Source organism: Varanus komodoensis, unplaced genomic scaffold, assembly GCF_004798865.1.
Source record: "Varanus komodoensis strain SLA01 unplaced genomic scaffold, ASM479886v1 scaffold50, whole genome shotgun sequence".
Classification (NCBI taxonomy): domain Eukaryota; kingdom Metazoa; phylum Chordata; class Lepidosauria; order Squamata; family Varanidae; genus Varanus; species Varanus komodoensis.
In genome coordinates this window covers 4,561,786-4,576,288 of record NW_025336088.1, presented here as the reverse complement: position 1 = coordinate 4,576,288, position 14,503 = coordinate 4,561,786, and the positions used below count along the sequence as shown (strand labels likewise).

At 38.6% G+C, this 14,503-nt stretch overlaps 1 protein-coding gene across 1 annotated transcript in view; it reads left to right on the top strand.

Moving 5' to 3' along the window:
- TOP2A (DNA topoisomerase II alpha) overlaps positions 1-14,503 on the top strand; it is a 35,277-nt gene that overhangs the window by 7,014 nt on the left and 13,760 nt on the right. The window contains exons 9-23 of the mRNA XM_044447074.1: positions 904-1,005; positions 1,618-1,755; positions 1,919-2,057; positions 2,488-2,645; positions 2,994-3,119; positions 4,634-4,744; positions 5,123-5,228; positions 7,117-7,226; positions 8,262-8,354; positions 9,232-9,346; positions 11,447-11,568; positions 12,120-12,268; positions 12,472-12,703; positions 13,255-13,389; positions 13,485-13,685. Coding sequence (XP_044303009.1) covers positions 904-1,005; positions 1,618-1,755; positions 1,919-2,057; positions 2,488-2,645; positions 2,994-3,119; positions 4,634-4,744; positions 5,123-5,228; positions 7,117-7,226; positions 8,262-8,354; positions 9,232-9,346; positions 11,447-11,568; positions 12,120-12,268; positions 12,472-12,703; positions 13,255-13,389; positions 13,485-13,685 — 2,037 coding nt within the window. The remainder of the gene's footprint in view (positions 1-903; positions 1,006-1,617; positions 1,756-1,918; positions 2,058-2,487; positions 2,646-2,993; positions 3,120-4,633; positions 4,745-5,122; positions 5,229-7,116; positions 7,227-8,261; positions 8,355-9,231; positions 9,347-11,446; positions 11,569-12,119; positions 12,269-12,471; positions 12,704-13,254; positions 13,390-13,484; positions 13,686-14,503) is intronic.

Sequence of the window (14,503 nt, the reverse complement as noted above, 5' to 3'; positions counted from 1 at the left end):
CCAAAGTATACTCTGGTTATTTTGAATTTGTATTGTTAATTGTTTAGCAATAAAGTGCAGCTCAGAACACTTCACTGAAGGAGGAAACTGTGTATCTCATTAAATTTCAAAAGTAAACCTCCTAAGAACACCTGTTTTTGCCTATGAAGATCCCTCATGTCTTTTATTTCCTTGGATAGCCGTCAAAAGTAATCAAAGGAGGAAAATCCATTTGCAGCCTATTGTGAATGTTGGCAGCAGACACCTTCAGGACATTGACCCAGCTGTGGCTTCAGAGCCCTGCAGTCACACAACTGCTAAACTTCACAGTTATGCAACTGTGCCTAAAGATAAATTAACAGCACTACTGTGTACTTTTTTGCATTTAAAAAAAAAACAAATGATTTTACACTTTTGAAGGACTACTGTCCATAGCTACAGGGGCATTTTGAACAACTGCCCATAGCTGTTAACTGTGTTATTTTAGTCTTCTAAAAGTTATTTTGTAACATTAGTGTTAGTTAAGTGATCTCTACATGTGTTGCCACTTCAAGGTACCAGAGGATTATGCAGTGAGAACAAGATAGATTCATTCATTTGAAATTTTAAAAAAAGTTAGGAAGCAATTCAGTGCATCTTGCAAAAAGTGCTGCTGGCAAAGGTATTGTGCCTTTTTCATTAAAAACGTTTGCAAAATAATCCTTAACTTGAGAAATAAGTTCTCAAGTAAAGGTACATCATCTTATGGATAGATATAAATCTTCTAGTACATTAAAATGGTACTATTCAGTATAAGTGCATGGTAGAAATTAAAATGCACTTTAGGCTACTCACAGTTGATTTCAGAATTTGCCCTTGCCAATGTATAACAATTTGTAGTAGGTCTTTCTACTTGTTAGTACTTTAATTCTCTTTTTATTACAGGGTGGCAGACATGTAGACTATGTTGCTGACCAGATTGTCAACAAGCTCATAGATATTGTAAAGAAAAAGAACAAAGGTGGAGTTGGAGTGAAGCCTTTCCAGGTGAAAGCCCTAAATTGTCCTGCTTTTACCTTTCTTTCAGGCACTTTTGTGCCACATCACAAACTTTTGTCCAAATGTTGATGTGTAGGTTTCTTAAACTTTGATCACATTCAGATTTCAGGTGAACCATCATTTGTGTGTCTCAGCTGTGTGTTATGGCCTGCTACAGAGCTAAATGCAGATTAAGCATTGATATGCTCTGTAAACATATCTTGGAATCAAGATACCTTAGTGATAGGGGTGAATGGTGTGAAATAGTGTTGTGAGTGTGTGTGAAATACCTTTACTTAATTGTGTAGAAGAGAAAATATTCCATGGGGCTTTTGTGCCCCTGCATGACAAATAGCCCTTTCAGCATGCAGTTCTGAGTTCAGGAACCTGGCCTTGCATCTGGTTACTCTGTGTTGCCATATCCCACTATGTTTGATTACAGCTTATTCGAATCCCGTTCCTCTGCCACTTTTGATGTATTTGGTTACCCTTATTGTGGGAGATATGCTGTTCCCACAGCTAGGTACTAGGGGCTAGTGCACCTGAATAAATTTGAGAGATTAAGCTGACTAATAAGGTCAACATTTGCAGTCTGTATTGATACCTGTAACTGAATTCTAGGTGAAGAATCACATGTGGGTATTTGTAAACTGCTTGATTGAAAATCCAACTTTTGACTCCCAAACAAAGGAGAATATGACTCTTCAAACAAAGGCCTTTGGCTCTACCTGCAAGTTGAGTGAAAAGTTTATCAAAGGGGTAAGTTCTGTGAGCTTACTTCTGTTGTATGCTGTTTAATATTTTGGGAGGAGTCTGAAGCCAGAATTGAATACCAAATGAACTCCAACTCAAGCAGGAAAAAAGCAACCTGATGGCACACTTCAGGCTTCCTTCAGCAGACAATTTTATTCTTTCTTTTCAGGCAGTTGGTTGTGGCATAGTGGAAAGTATTCTGAATTGGGTGAGGTTTAAAGCACAGAATCAACTGAACAAGAAATGTTCTGCTGTAAAACATACTAGAATTAAAGGAGTACCAAAACTGGATGATGCCAATGATGCTGGTATGTGTTTCAAAAGAGTTAAAAATAACAAACTGCTGCTGTTTATTAGATGTTGAACCGTGGTTCCTACAGGGGTTCTCAACCTGAGTTCCTGAGAAGGCGGTGCAGAATGGTGCAATGTAAGACTATGTGTTTAGTGAGTTAGCATCCTCGCTTTGGTATAGAATGTAGTATTCCCCCCCCCCCCCCCGAGCAACTGCACTTTGGAAAGAGAGGCAGGAAGTTTTTGGGCATGTGGAATTCTCTTGTGGGTGAAGTTACCATCTCTTCTGGCTAATGTGTCTTGAAGTCCACTTCTTCCTTAACTGGTCTGTACCTAAGGGAAATACCTACTTTTGTCATGCAAACCTTCACAGCCAATCCTGACTAAATTGGTATGTATACCTCTAAAGGGAGTATTCTGGATTAAAATGCTTAATTCTCTTTCCAGGAAGCAAGAATTCTATCAACTGTACCCTCATTTTGACAGAAGGAGATTCAGCTAAGACACTAGCTGTTTCTGGCCTTGGAGTTGTGGGCAGGGACAAATACGGGGTGTTTCCTCTACGTGGAAAGATGCTTAATGTACGGGAAGCCTCCCATAAGCAGGTCAGTTAGCAATGCTTTGCAAATCCCGCTATAGATTTCAGTTGGCCATGACTTGCTGTATGTGCTTGAGCAAAAGCTGTCAGTCCTCATCTAAACTGTATCAGGAAATCTTGCAAAAATGACATCTGAAATAGAAATATGAGACTGTATTCCAAGAATCAGCAATGGCAGCTGTTATACTTTGCCCAAGGAGTACTGATTAGTGCAGGGTACCTTTTTAAGTGCTTTTATGATCAGTTAAATATTTTGAGCTGTAGTCCAACAATACCTTTCTATAGAGGGATGGAGAAATCTTTAAGTTGATGTTTTGTACACTGAATCTGAGAGAGAAATTCTGGTCTTTTTCAGATCATGGAGAATGCTGAAATTAACAATATAATTAAGATTGTGGGGCTGCAATATAAAAAGAGCTATGATGATGAAGAAGCACTCAAGACCCTACGTTATGGAAAAATAATGATCATGACAGATCAGGTAACATTTTCCAGTGTGCTATGAACAATATGCTAACACTGTGTTGCCTTACGTTTTGTACGTATGTGTAAGTTGACAAAATGGTTAACCTGATTCACTATGGGAGCCTTCTAATGCCATGTTCCTCCCTTTAAATAGTTACCTCATTTCTACATCACTCTTTAGCTTAAATGTTCCATAGCTCTTTGCATGCAATAAAATAAGACTTTTAACAACTATAGAACTATAAACAATTCAAAGTGAAACAAAAATAGAAGCACATTTCCAGGTAAATCCCAAATGCCTGATGGATTTTTTAAAAACACAATCAAGGAAAAACAGGACATTTCTGAGCCACCTATACTCCGCAGCTTCAGAGCCACAACCACAAGACATTGCTTATAGCAGAAGCAAGTCTCAGCTTCCAGAACAATGGCAGAGGGAACATTATTAGTGGATCTTAAATAATGGTAGCAGTGGAACAAGGAAAAGAGTTTCCTGAAATAGTCTGTCCATGGGCCATGTATTATTAGTATTACTTTCATATCTATACTGCCCATAGCCCAAGCTCTCTAAGCTGTTTACATCAGGGCGGGTTGTAAACATGTAGGGATTTAAAGATCAAAACCAGCATGTTGAATTTGGTTTAGAAAACATACCAGTAGTTATTTCATAATCCTTTTCATACTTGTGGGTGGCTGCATTCTCTACTAACTGATTGTTCTGGGCTAGTTCTAAAGGCTTTTTAATGCCATGGTTGTATGCTGATCATGCAGTCTACCCAACCACCACCTTGGGTCCTGGTGTTGTATATTTAATCTCTCATTTACTAGTTTAACCTTTAAAAAAGTTACCATCTTTCTAGGAATACAGCAATAAATATTCGTGAAGCAGTGATAAACTGGGGAGGCGGGGGGTACAACTATGTGGTAACAGCTTTGTGATATATTGTATGTATAGTATGTTTTTTTAGATTTTTAAATTTTTCTCCATACTGAGAGATGTACCTAATCCAATGGTCTATAAAAGCCACAGACAAACAGCTACACTAGTGTTAACTTTTCTCTGTTAGCCATGTGCATCTGTCTTATTTTTATTTTACATCCACAGCCTTCTGATTTTAACTGGAATATTCATATGTGTGACTTCTTGATTATTTATCCTTGTGTATAAAATGCTTTATGATCTTGTTTGGCTTCACAAAAACGTTTGAATAGATCACTACTTTGTTTGTCTTAAAAGTAAAGAAATGAGGTTTAAAAGAGGGTCCTTGTCTAAGCCACTCAGTAAGTCAATAGTTGAACTTGTATCCAAGGCTACTGCTACAGAATACTTAGTCATAATTGATCTCATTATTGGTTTGTAACAAAGCAACTGTTGTGGCTGCAGGATAGCATGCAGCCATATAAGCCATATAGTTTTTGACTAGCCTTGCTCTTTGAATCCATGGGTGCTGAACACTCTTGACTTTGAACATGCTCAGTAATACTTCAGCAGCAACAAAGGTCAAATCTGCCTTCCAAATGTTCTTTTAGGATCAAGATGGCTCCCACATCAAAGGCTTGTTGATTAACTTCATACACCATAACTGGCCATCTCTCCTGAGACACAATTTCCTGGAAGAGTTCATTACTCCCATCATAAAGGTAACTATTCTTCTGAGCAATCCATTTGTCCTAAAATATTTTGTTAATTGTTAGCTGTTTGAAACATTCCCAAATTGAAACTTTGTAAATTGGAATTGCATCTCCTTTTGAGAGCCATTGTGGTTTAGTAGCTAAGAGGTGGGACTGGCCTCAAGAAATCTGGGTTCTATTTCCCACTCAGCCATGGAACTAACCAAGTGGCTTTAAGCCAGTCACAGACTCTCAGCCCAACCTACTTCAGAGGGTTGTTGTGAGGATAAGGAGAGAAGGAGAATTTTTGGGAGGATAATTGGTAGGAAGAGTTTTATGTAAGCCACCTTGAGTTCCTTAAAATGAAAAAGGCAGGATATTAATAAAATAACTTTTTATTTCACCCAGGTTTCCAAGAATAAAGAAGAGATTTCTTTCTACAGTATTCCTGAATTTGAAGAATGGAAAGCCAGCAATCCTAACTACAAAAGCTGGAAAATCAAGTACTACAAAGGTTTGTCTGATCCCCTGTATTGTATTGTCAGATGAAGCCAATGTTCTATAGTGGTTAAAGTGTCATATCAAGAAATCTGCATTCTTGGGGCCCTGCCATGAAATTCCCTAGGTGACCTTAGGACAGTCATGGACTCTCAGCCTAACCTTTTTCACTGGGTGGTGGTTGGTATTGTTGATAAAATAGAGAAGGGGATTAGGTAAGCAGGTTTGGGTTCCCCACAGACAAGGACAGAATCAAAATAAAATAAAACTGGCATGGTCCATATGGCAGAACTTCTCATCATGGGTAAATAACCATGATTGGTTGTTACATCATCTGAACCTAGTTTGCTTTATCCACAGTGTTTCCTGCGTGTGCTCCCTCCTCCAACAAGCTACCCCAAGAATTAGTCAGCTATTCTATGGTTTGTTTTATGAGCAGTGGGCCCAAAGCAAGGCTTCTCTTTTTCAGACTCCACAAATAGGCACCTCCACACTTGTGCAAATTCAGCTATAAAAATAAAATACACCTACTGAAAAGAATTGTGCAGAATTGCTGCACAGAAAAGTTAAAAAGAAATGGTATCTCAAACTAGGGACAGCCCCTGCCAAAAAAAAAAAGTGGAGCAGGGGAGATTAAAAGGGGGAAATGCTATAGTAAGCCAATAAACGACTTGCAGTAGGGAGAAGATGACAAATTGTCTCCTCCATAGAGGAGAACTTTAGGGGAGGGAAGGAGAGAACTCAGATGCATCATAGGTTGTTCTTGAAATAACCTATGCCCACCAGCCTGTTGTGGCTGATTGCATGACATGCAATTGCATTTGGAATAGTACTACTTTTGATAGTTCATAGGGTATCACAGGAAACAAACAAACAAAAATTACATGTATGCTCTGGAAAATAAGGATTGAGCTCCACAATTCACATGGCCAGGCTGTATGAAAATAACTTGGAACATTTAACTTAACTATTGCAATGCCAAAGTTGGGTGATAGTATACATTTAATGAACTAATTTAAGATTCCAAGGGCACACAGACACTCAATAGCTATTGTGTAATTATGGGATGCAGTTACCCTGAGCGTTTATGAAAGACCAAACTTATTTTAGAAGTATTGTGAGGTACTGTATGGGAATACATTTTTGTTACTAGACTTCACTTTAAAGCAGGAGGGCAATTAGCGAATATTAATGTTTCCATGTGTGAGCTCAGAGATAACCAGGATAAGCTTAGACTAAATATACTTCAGCATTTCAGATGGACAGCCCAAGGCTCCATTTAGCTCTGGCACACCTACCTGACAGACTGACGGTTGTATGTAGCTGCCACAGTAAGCTGGGGGACAATCTTGGTCAGAATTGTAGCTGAGATGGACTTTACACCCCACTCCACAATTTCAGTGCAGGCAAGATTGCTTAGAGGGGGGTCAGTCCTCAGACTGTCTACCAATCTCTGAGGAAGAGTTTCTGTGGGGCTAGGAGAAACTGTGTGTATATCCTGACTACCAGTTTCACCTACCTTTGTGGCCTCCAGATAATTCTCCAGCTGCTAATATAGCCCTACACTCAAAAGACTGTCCACCCTTTTCCAAATGGAATCCTAATGTTGCAAATTGTTCTGAACTGCTTTCCCCTTCTCTGTACAGTACTTTATCAGGATGTTGCACAGTTTTAATATCAGACATATCCCAATCTAGATGATACAAAGGAAATAACACTGAATGGTTTGTCAGCTAACAGTTATATGGGTCTACATATAAGACCACTTAAGCATAAAACAGGAATTCCATCTCTAATACTGCAGTCTTTGGTTGAGTTCTTTTTGTAAAATGTATTTTGCTGCAATACGTTCAGTAGAGAAAATGTTGTACCTCATTTCTGTCTGTCTGACCTTATTTCCACAGGTCTAGGTACAAGCACATCAAAGGAAGCAAAAGAGTACTTTGCAGAGATGGCAAGACACCGAATACCTTTCAAGTACTCTGGCCCTCAAGATGATGCTGCAATAACTCTGGTAGCGAAACTGCTCCTAATCCTTCACAGCTTGAGGATTGCACCTGCAAAGTGGTTATGCATGAACAATTACGTTTTGTCAATTAATGTGATCCCAGTAGAGCTGCCCTTTTTCAAAGGCTGAAGCTAGCAAAAGTGTATTATGTCAGATATGGTGAATGTAACTCAACAAAGCTTGATAAATGTATTTTTGGTATGGGATAGCCCTCAAATACCTGCCCTCAGGAGTTCCTTATAATTTAGAAGCAGTTAAAAAGTTGGCATTGAATATAAAATGTATTACAGGCCCAACAAACTACACTGGAGAAGTTTAAGCTGTGGTATAGCCAGACCTCTTATATCTGGAATTTTCCATGATGTCTGTAGTGTTCCGAGACCTAGTCCCTTACTTCTAATGTCCAGTGACTTAAATTCCGTCCGACAATCTAGTTTGAGTTACTCTCATGTTTTTAGTGAACTATACGTATAGGATTCACTCTGGAGCACTGCCTTTCTCTGAAAAACAAGCTCTAAGTTAGGCAGCTTAAAGTTGTAGATAATTTACTGGATGTTAAAATGAGTTTAGGGTAAAATCTTATGTTGTCCACACTTGAGGCTTACACGCATCCAGTACAAGACATAGTGTTAGTCATCTGTGCCACCCTGTGCTCTGCACCCATCTAGACTTCTGATGTTGGTTGTCTACATGAAACAGGTTGTGGGGAGAGGAGACATTGGGATGCTACTGGAATATGGCACAAGCCATCTCCCCCTTTCCAAGGTCAATTTCAAACCTTGGAGATGCAGCCAGCAAAGTTCTTTCCAACAGGGTTCTGAATACAGAGTCCCAGCTCCTCAGATCAGAAGGGACCCCAATATTCCTATGCTCTCTCCCAATGATGTAGAGAGTGCATTGGATTGCACCATTAAACTGCTTGTCAAGGTCCTCCTGTCTTATTTGGTATCTTAAATATATATACATGTGATTGTTCTGAATGTGTGTAATGATGAATACTGCTATCTGAGTAAATTGTCTGTTTGTTTTCTAATGTTGTAGGCCTTTAGCAAAAAAATGGTTGATGACCGAAAGGAATGGCTGACAAATTTCATGGAAAATAGAAGGCAGCGGAAGTTGCATGGCCTTCCAGAGGTAAGTGGCCTTTGAAGCAGCTCAGGATTTGCACGAAATGGTTCGGGGAGGGACTATAATGACAGCCTGGCTTGCATGCAGAAGGTTGTAGGGTCAATTGCTGGCATCTCAAATAAAAGGTGAGAAACCCTTTCCCAAGACCCTGGATAGTAGACAATGCTGGTCTAGACAGACTAATAGTCTGACCAGGTATAAGGCAACTTCATGTTTTTCCATAGGGCTTGGTTCTGTCAGGCAAATTTATTAGAAGCAGTGTGGGATTGAACTTTTGCCCCAAAGTTGTTACCTCATTTGTATAATGTCACAGAATGGAGCAGTGACTTCTTTGCACCACTGCACTGCCAGTGGGAGCTTTCCTCCTATTTCAAGTAAGAGCTGAGGTGATTTTCATTATGTTTACAGTGCCATGGTCCAGTCCTGTGGGACAGACTTACTTTGTGGGCTAATGATTAAAATGGAAGCGAAGGGAGACGGTTCGAGTTTCACTAGAACATAATTCCTCCTGTGCCCTCTTTGTTTGTGAGTTTATACATGCAAATTTATCATTTTGTTTAGCAGCAGGTATCTAGTTGAAAGTTTGAAACAGTTGTTGAGCCAAGCTTTCCCATCTGTGGTCATCTCAAACACAAGAACTTAGTGGAAGCAGCTCCAAGTAATTAGAAGTTACTCTTGAGTGATCTCTGTCCATCTGGGAAACAGCAACATGTCTAGCTATGTGTAGTTCCCAATGAGAAGATAAGGAAAGCTTATGATCAAAGCATTTTCTTTATCTTGTTGATGGGAGCAAATGATTAGAATGAGCAAAGCTGCTGAAGTGGCGGAAAGTATAAACCTGCTATTCTGAAAACATAACCTAAAACTGTTTTGTCACATTTAGCATTACTTGTATGGGAAAACTACAAGTTATTTGACCTACAATGATTTCATCCATAAAGAACTTGTTCTCTTCTCAAACTCTGACAATGAACGATCCATCCCATCACTGGTTGATGGTAAGTTGTCTATTACATATACATCTTTAAAAGTCTAAATCAAATTTCCCCATTTGCAATGCAATGCAATGCATCATTATATTCCTAGACCCCAAGAAAGGCAAGTGCAGCAAGAAAAGTTCTCTAATAGTGATAGATGTAAGATTTTTTTGTTTTATACTTCTGAAGCAGAATGAGTATATTAGAAGAAACAAAAGGCAAGGTACATTGCACTGTTTTTTCCTTTTAATGAGATTTTTCAAGTCAATCTTCAGATATCCTCTTGTGTGTGTTTCTTGAGGAAATTAACGTCTTTATTACTAAGCAAGTGCCAACATTTTCCAGTATTGTTATAACTCTCAGACCTATTATTTGTCACTTTAAAAAGTAGATGTGCTATTGGTGGTCATTTTGTTTGTTTCTGGAGTACTATATGATGCATAACATATTGCCTGAGTATCATTTGAATCTATATTAAAGCTAGGGTTTTTATATCACCGTTTACGATGATATTTATATGATAATTTTTTACCTTTTCCTATAAACAGTTCAGAGAGCTTCAGTTAATTGGTGATGCAGGAGTGTAATAAATAAACTGATTTTGTATTGTGCATTGGTTGATTAACTATAATTAATCTAGGACAACAATTGCTCTCTTAAACCCTTGCGGTAGGAAGAAAATAACTTCCTGTTTGCACCGTGAGGATAAACAAAGTATTGCAATGGGGAGAAGCAAGAGGGAAGCAATTTCTTATTTATTAAAGTATCCAAAGTGGCTTGCATATTTTTTAAAAAAAATCACAACTTAAAGCACATCCATAGTAAAAACAGCTCAAACATTAATACAGTCAAAACAATTTAAGCTCTTCAGTTATGTGAAGATGACAGCTCTATTACTCTCATTACCCTTTGTACAGCAAAGGATATCTCTCTTTCCAGTTGCACTCAGTTGTCATTTACCTGCCCAGCCTCCACAGGCTCTGGAAGACCAGAACTGGTACTAACAATTGTATTGAAGTTGTTCAACAACAATCACGCTGCAGGTGTTAATGTGGTTCCAAGTGCAAGGGGCATTTGTCCATAAATGCCAAACTTGTAAGGAAGCACAGTTTGCTTCTGAATGTTGAAAAATTTCTGTGTTGTGCTTTCTGCAACAATTCCTTCCTTGTCAAACAATTTTTTGTTTCATTCAGCTTCATCTCACCCTTCTTGCATGCTATCTTTTCCTCAGTTGGAGGCTCTTCTGTGAGAAGAGAACACTTTTTGTTGTGTTCCTGAACATGTTGAGTTTGAAGGCAATTTAGCAGCTGACCAGGACAGGAATGAAAGTTAGCTCGTCAGGCACACAGGAATCTCATTCCCCATCCCCCATCTTTATAAATAACCATAAATAAAGTAATTGTAATGTGGCTCCAATTGTGGGTAAGGAAGAGCAATAGATACTTCGGTCTGAGCTCAAACCAATGTTCTAGTCATTCAAATGCATGCAAACCCAGCCGTCTCATCTGCACCACCTTCATTTCTGGGTGAATATATGAATCTGATTTATTTTAAAAATATTGGCCAGTTCTAATTTCTTTATTACCTTTGAGAATTACTGGCACCTGGAGGAAGACAAAATAAAATGTATTTATATGGGAACCAAATGGAAACTTAAGAACTGCATGAAGTGAGCTGCAGTTGGGCAATACACCTTAGGTGCAGCTGCTTCAATGAAGCTGCAAAGGCAAGGGTGATTAGGTTGAGTTCTGGTGAAGTTTCTCTTTGCCATGTCCACCCCACCCCCCGCCCCAAATCTCTGAAGCACAACCAGTACCTAGCCAAAAGGAGAGTCCAGCTTGGAACGCTATCTGATTTACCTGTAAGTGGCAGTAGTTTATCTAGCTTGGTGGTTGCTTTTAAATCAGAAGTCCATTCTCTTGTTCTGCTCACCGGAGAGAAGATAGTGGGGCAGTTCTTATGTAGCCATAGTTTCAGCTACTGTCTCAAACGGAGCACAACAACAAATCCTGCTATGCTTCGACTTACAATAGTTTTTATTTCCTTATTTGAGATGTGCTGGTTATGGGAGGAAAGAAGCCTATGTCTTGACTTAGAGTAACTTGTCTTCCATTCTTTTAGGACTGAAACCGGGTCAGAGGAAAGTTCTGTTCACCTGTTTCAAAAGAAATGACAAGCGAGATGTGAAGGTTGCCCAGTTGGCTGGGTCAGTGGCTGAGATGTCCTCTTATCACCATGGAGAGGTAAGGGGGGGCGGGGTGAGGACCCAAGGCCAAAAAACAGCAAGTATTCAATGTACAGCTTCCAAGATTGACTAGCAAATAAAGAGCACCTGTTGTCATCCTGACTTGACTTTGATGTGATTTTAGTATTCTAATGGAATTAACTGAGTTAGTGATTGATTCACATTATAACCTGTTTTATTCCAGAGAATCTGAGTGGCATGCATAAATATTTAAAACAGTACATTAAATAAGCAAAAAAATCCCCCAAACAAAGTCTTTTTTCTGGAAGGGAAGGAATAATTTTTCAACCTCTAGTCAGGGATTGATCTTGATATTCAAATACCGTTCCTCTCATTTCTGCAACCACAGAGTAACTGGCTAACAGTCTGAGTGGATTTCCCTCTAGAAAAGAGACAGAAGTAAGCAAAACTCCCCCTTGCCATTTCTTACGGATTTCTTTGTATTGGAATACTCATTATGTCTTCGCTGTGGCCCACTTCTGTGGTATTTTGCCTGTGCTTCTTCAAAGAGAAAAATGTTCACAATTTGGAATTGTACTTCTGCTTTAGACCTCGCTGATGATGACTATTATCAATTTGGCTCAAAATTTTGTGGGTAGCAACAACCTTAATCTGCTTCAGCCTATTGGTCAGTTTGGCACCAGACTCCATGGTGGGAAAGACTCCGCCAGCCCTCGATACATTTTTACAATGCTCAGGTTAGTAGCAGTTTGCTGTCTTTTTCTTGGAATTGGTTAGATGATTATTGTTTTGAAAGCTATAACAGCAGCTTTAAAATATTTTTAAGTCCTGCTTTCCTTATTATTATTATTATTATTATTATTATTATTATTATTATTATAACAACATTTCTATGCCTTGCATGTAGAACAACTTAAGCCCACACCACTTTCTTTTCTAGTCCTTTGGCAAGGTTGCTTTTCCCAGCAGTCGATGACAATGTGCTGAAATTTCTGTTTGATGACAACCAACGAGTAGAACCAGAATGGTACATCCCAATTATTCCTATGGTGCTGATCAACGGTGCTGAGGGCATTGGAACTGGCTGGTCAAGCAAGGTTCCCAATTATGATATCCGAGAAGTGGTGAATAACATACGGCGCATGCTGGATGGAGATGAACCATTACCCATGGTGATTAAAATACATTAGCATCAGAATAAGGTTTCACTGTTTTTAGAAGAACTAATGTTTGGAGGCAGCAGTACAGGCAAAGACAAAAATTTGCTTTCTACCATGTTGTTTGCTGCCTCAGTATTAAAAGCTGTAAGAGTTCTTCAGTCCAACCTACCTCACTGGGTGTTGCTGTGAGGATATTTGGAGCTATGTAAACTACCCTGAGTTTCCAGCAAGAAGAAAAAAGTTGGGATATAAATGCAATGTAATAATAACAATAGAAGTTGGATGGTTAATCCTGAAGGTGAAGGGGGCTTTAATACACAGTCTACTAAGAAAAACTTAAACATTTAAAATGAATAACCCTTACTTACGCACTTTTACTATTCCCTGGGTTATCCCCATGAAGTCCAGTCTTTTTCCTTTTCTACCTATACGGGTACATCACCTCCATGTGATGTCCTTGACTACCCTGGGCCAGTCAATATTGTAAAAGCATTTACAGAAGTTGTTAACGAATTCACTTGTAGTTTGTGCACTGCGCAACTTATTTCCATCGTGTATTTTAGATTCCTAGTTATAAGAATTTCAAGGGGACGATAGATGCGCTGGGACAAAACCAGTACCTTGTCAATGGGGAGGTGTCTATAATTGATTCAACCACCATTGAAATTTCTGAGCTTCCTGTTCGGACATGGACACAGGTATGATATGCTTATGTTCACACTGCAGTTAATAATATATTTTTTAGCATTTCTGGTGAAAAATAAAATCACTATGCTTATGACTTTTTCCTCAGGTTTATAAAGAACAGGTGCTAGAGCCTATGCTGAATGGTACAGAAAAGACTCCCCCTCTGATAACAGACTATAAAGAATACCACACAGATACTACAGTCAAATTCATAGTAAAGATGAGTGAACAAAAGCTTGTGGAAGCAGAGGCTGCGGGTCTACACAAGGTCTTCAAAATACAGACTTCCCTTTCCTGCAACAATATGGTAAGCAAAAAGCCTGAAGTGTCGTTCTTGCTCAGTGGAAGGAATGTCTGATCCTCTGAGTCAATAATACTTAATTTATTTTCAAAATTATTGTATTTTTCTATATTTAGCTATTCAACAGTGTAGAAATTTAATAAAAGAAATTAAATATGGTCCACATATTTTAAATGTTTTAGAAAAGAAAGAATCCCTATTAACATATCCACATCATTAATGCTTAAACTAAGATTGGTACTTTTTGTCTAGTGTTTTTTTCAGTTTAATGTTTCAGCACATAAGGTATGTAATAATCTTAAAAGTATTGTAACAACTGTTTGCCTCTTTGTGCAACTGCTAGTAAATTACCCACCAGAAAAATTCAGTATTACAGTACAATCAACTTAAAGTTCTATATCCAAATCAACTAGTTAGTTTTGCTTGATAAGGTAACATATCAATGTAAGGCAGATCCATTTTCCTATACTGTGCATTTCCACTGATGTTGATATATACTTAAAATATAATATCAAGTACATTTTCAACCCTAAATGACTAAAATGTCAACTCTAAATTAAACTTACAAAAACTTTCAATATTTGCTAGTGCAAAGTGGGAAAGTATTTGCCACAGGCCCAGTCTTTCAAGCAAACAAGCTGGATTTCTGACACAAGACATGTCAAATCAGTGAGAACTTTAAGTAGCAAACCCCATGGTAAAATCCTAGTGGTTACAGAGTTTGCAAGTCATATAGCTGCCAATAGTTAGCTGGAAGCTCTTGAAGTAATTCCACTATCCAATGCTAATTAATTGTAATCTTGTCAGAGATCCAGATAACCCAG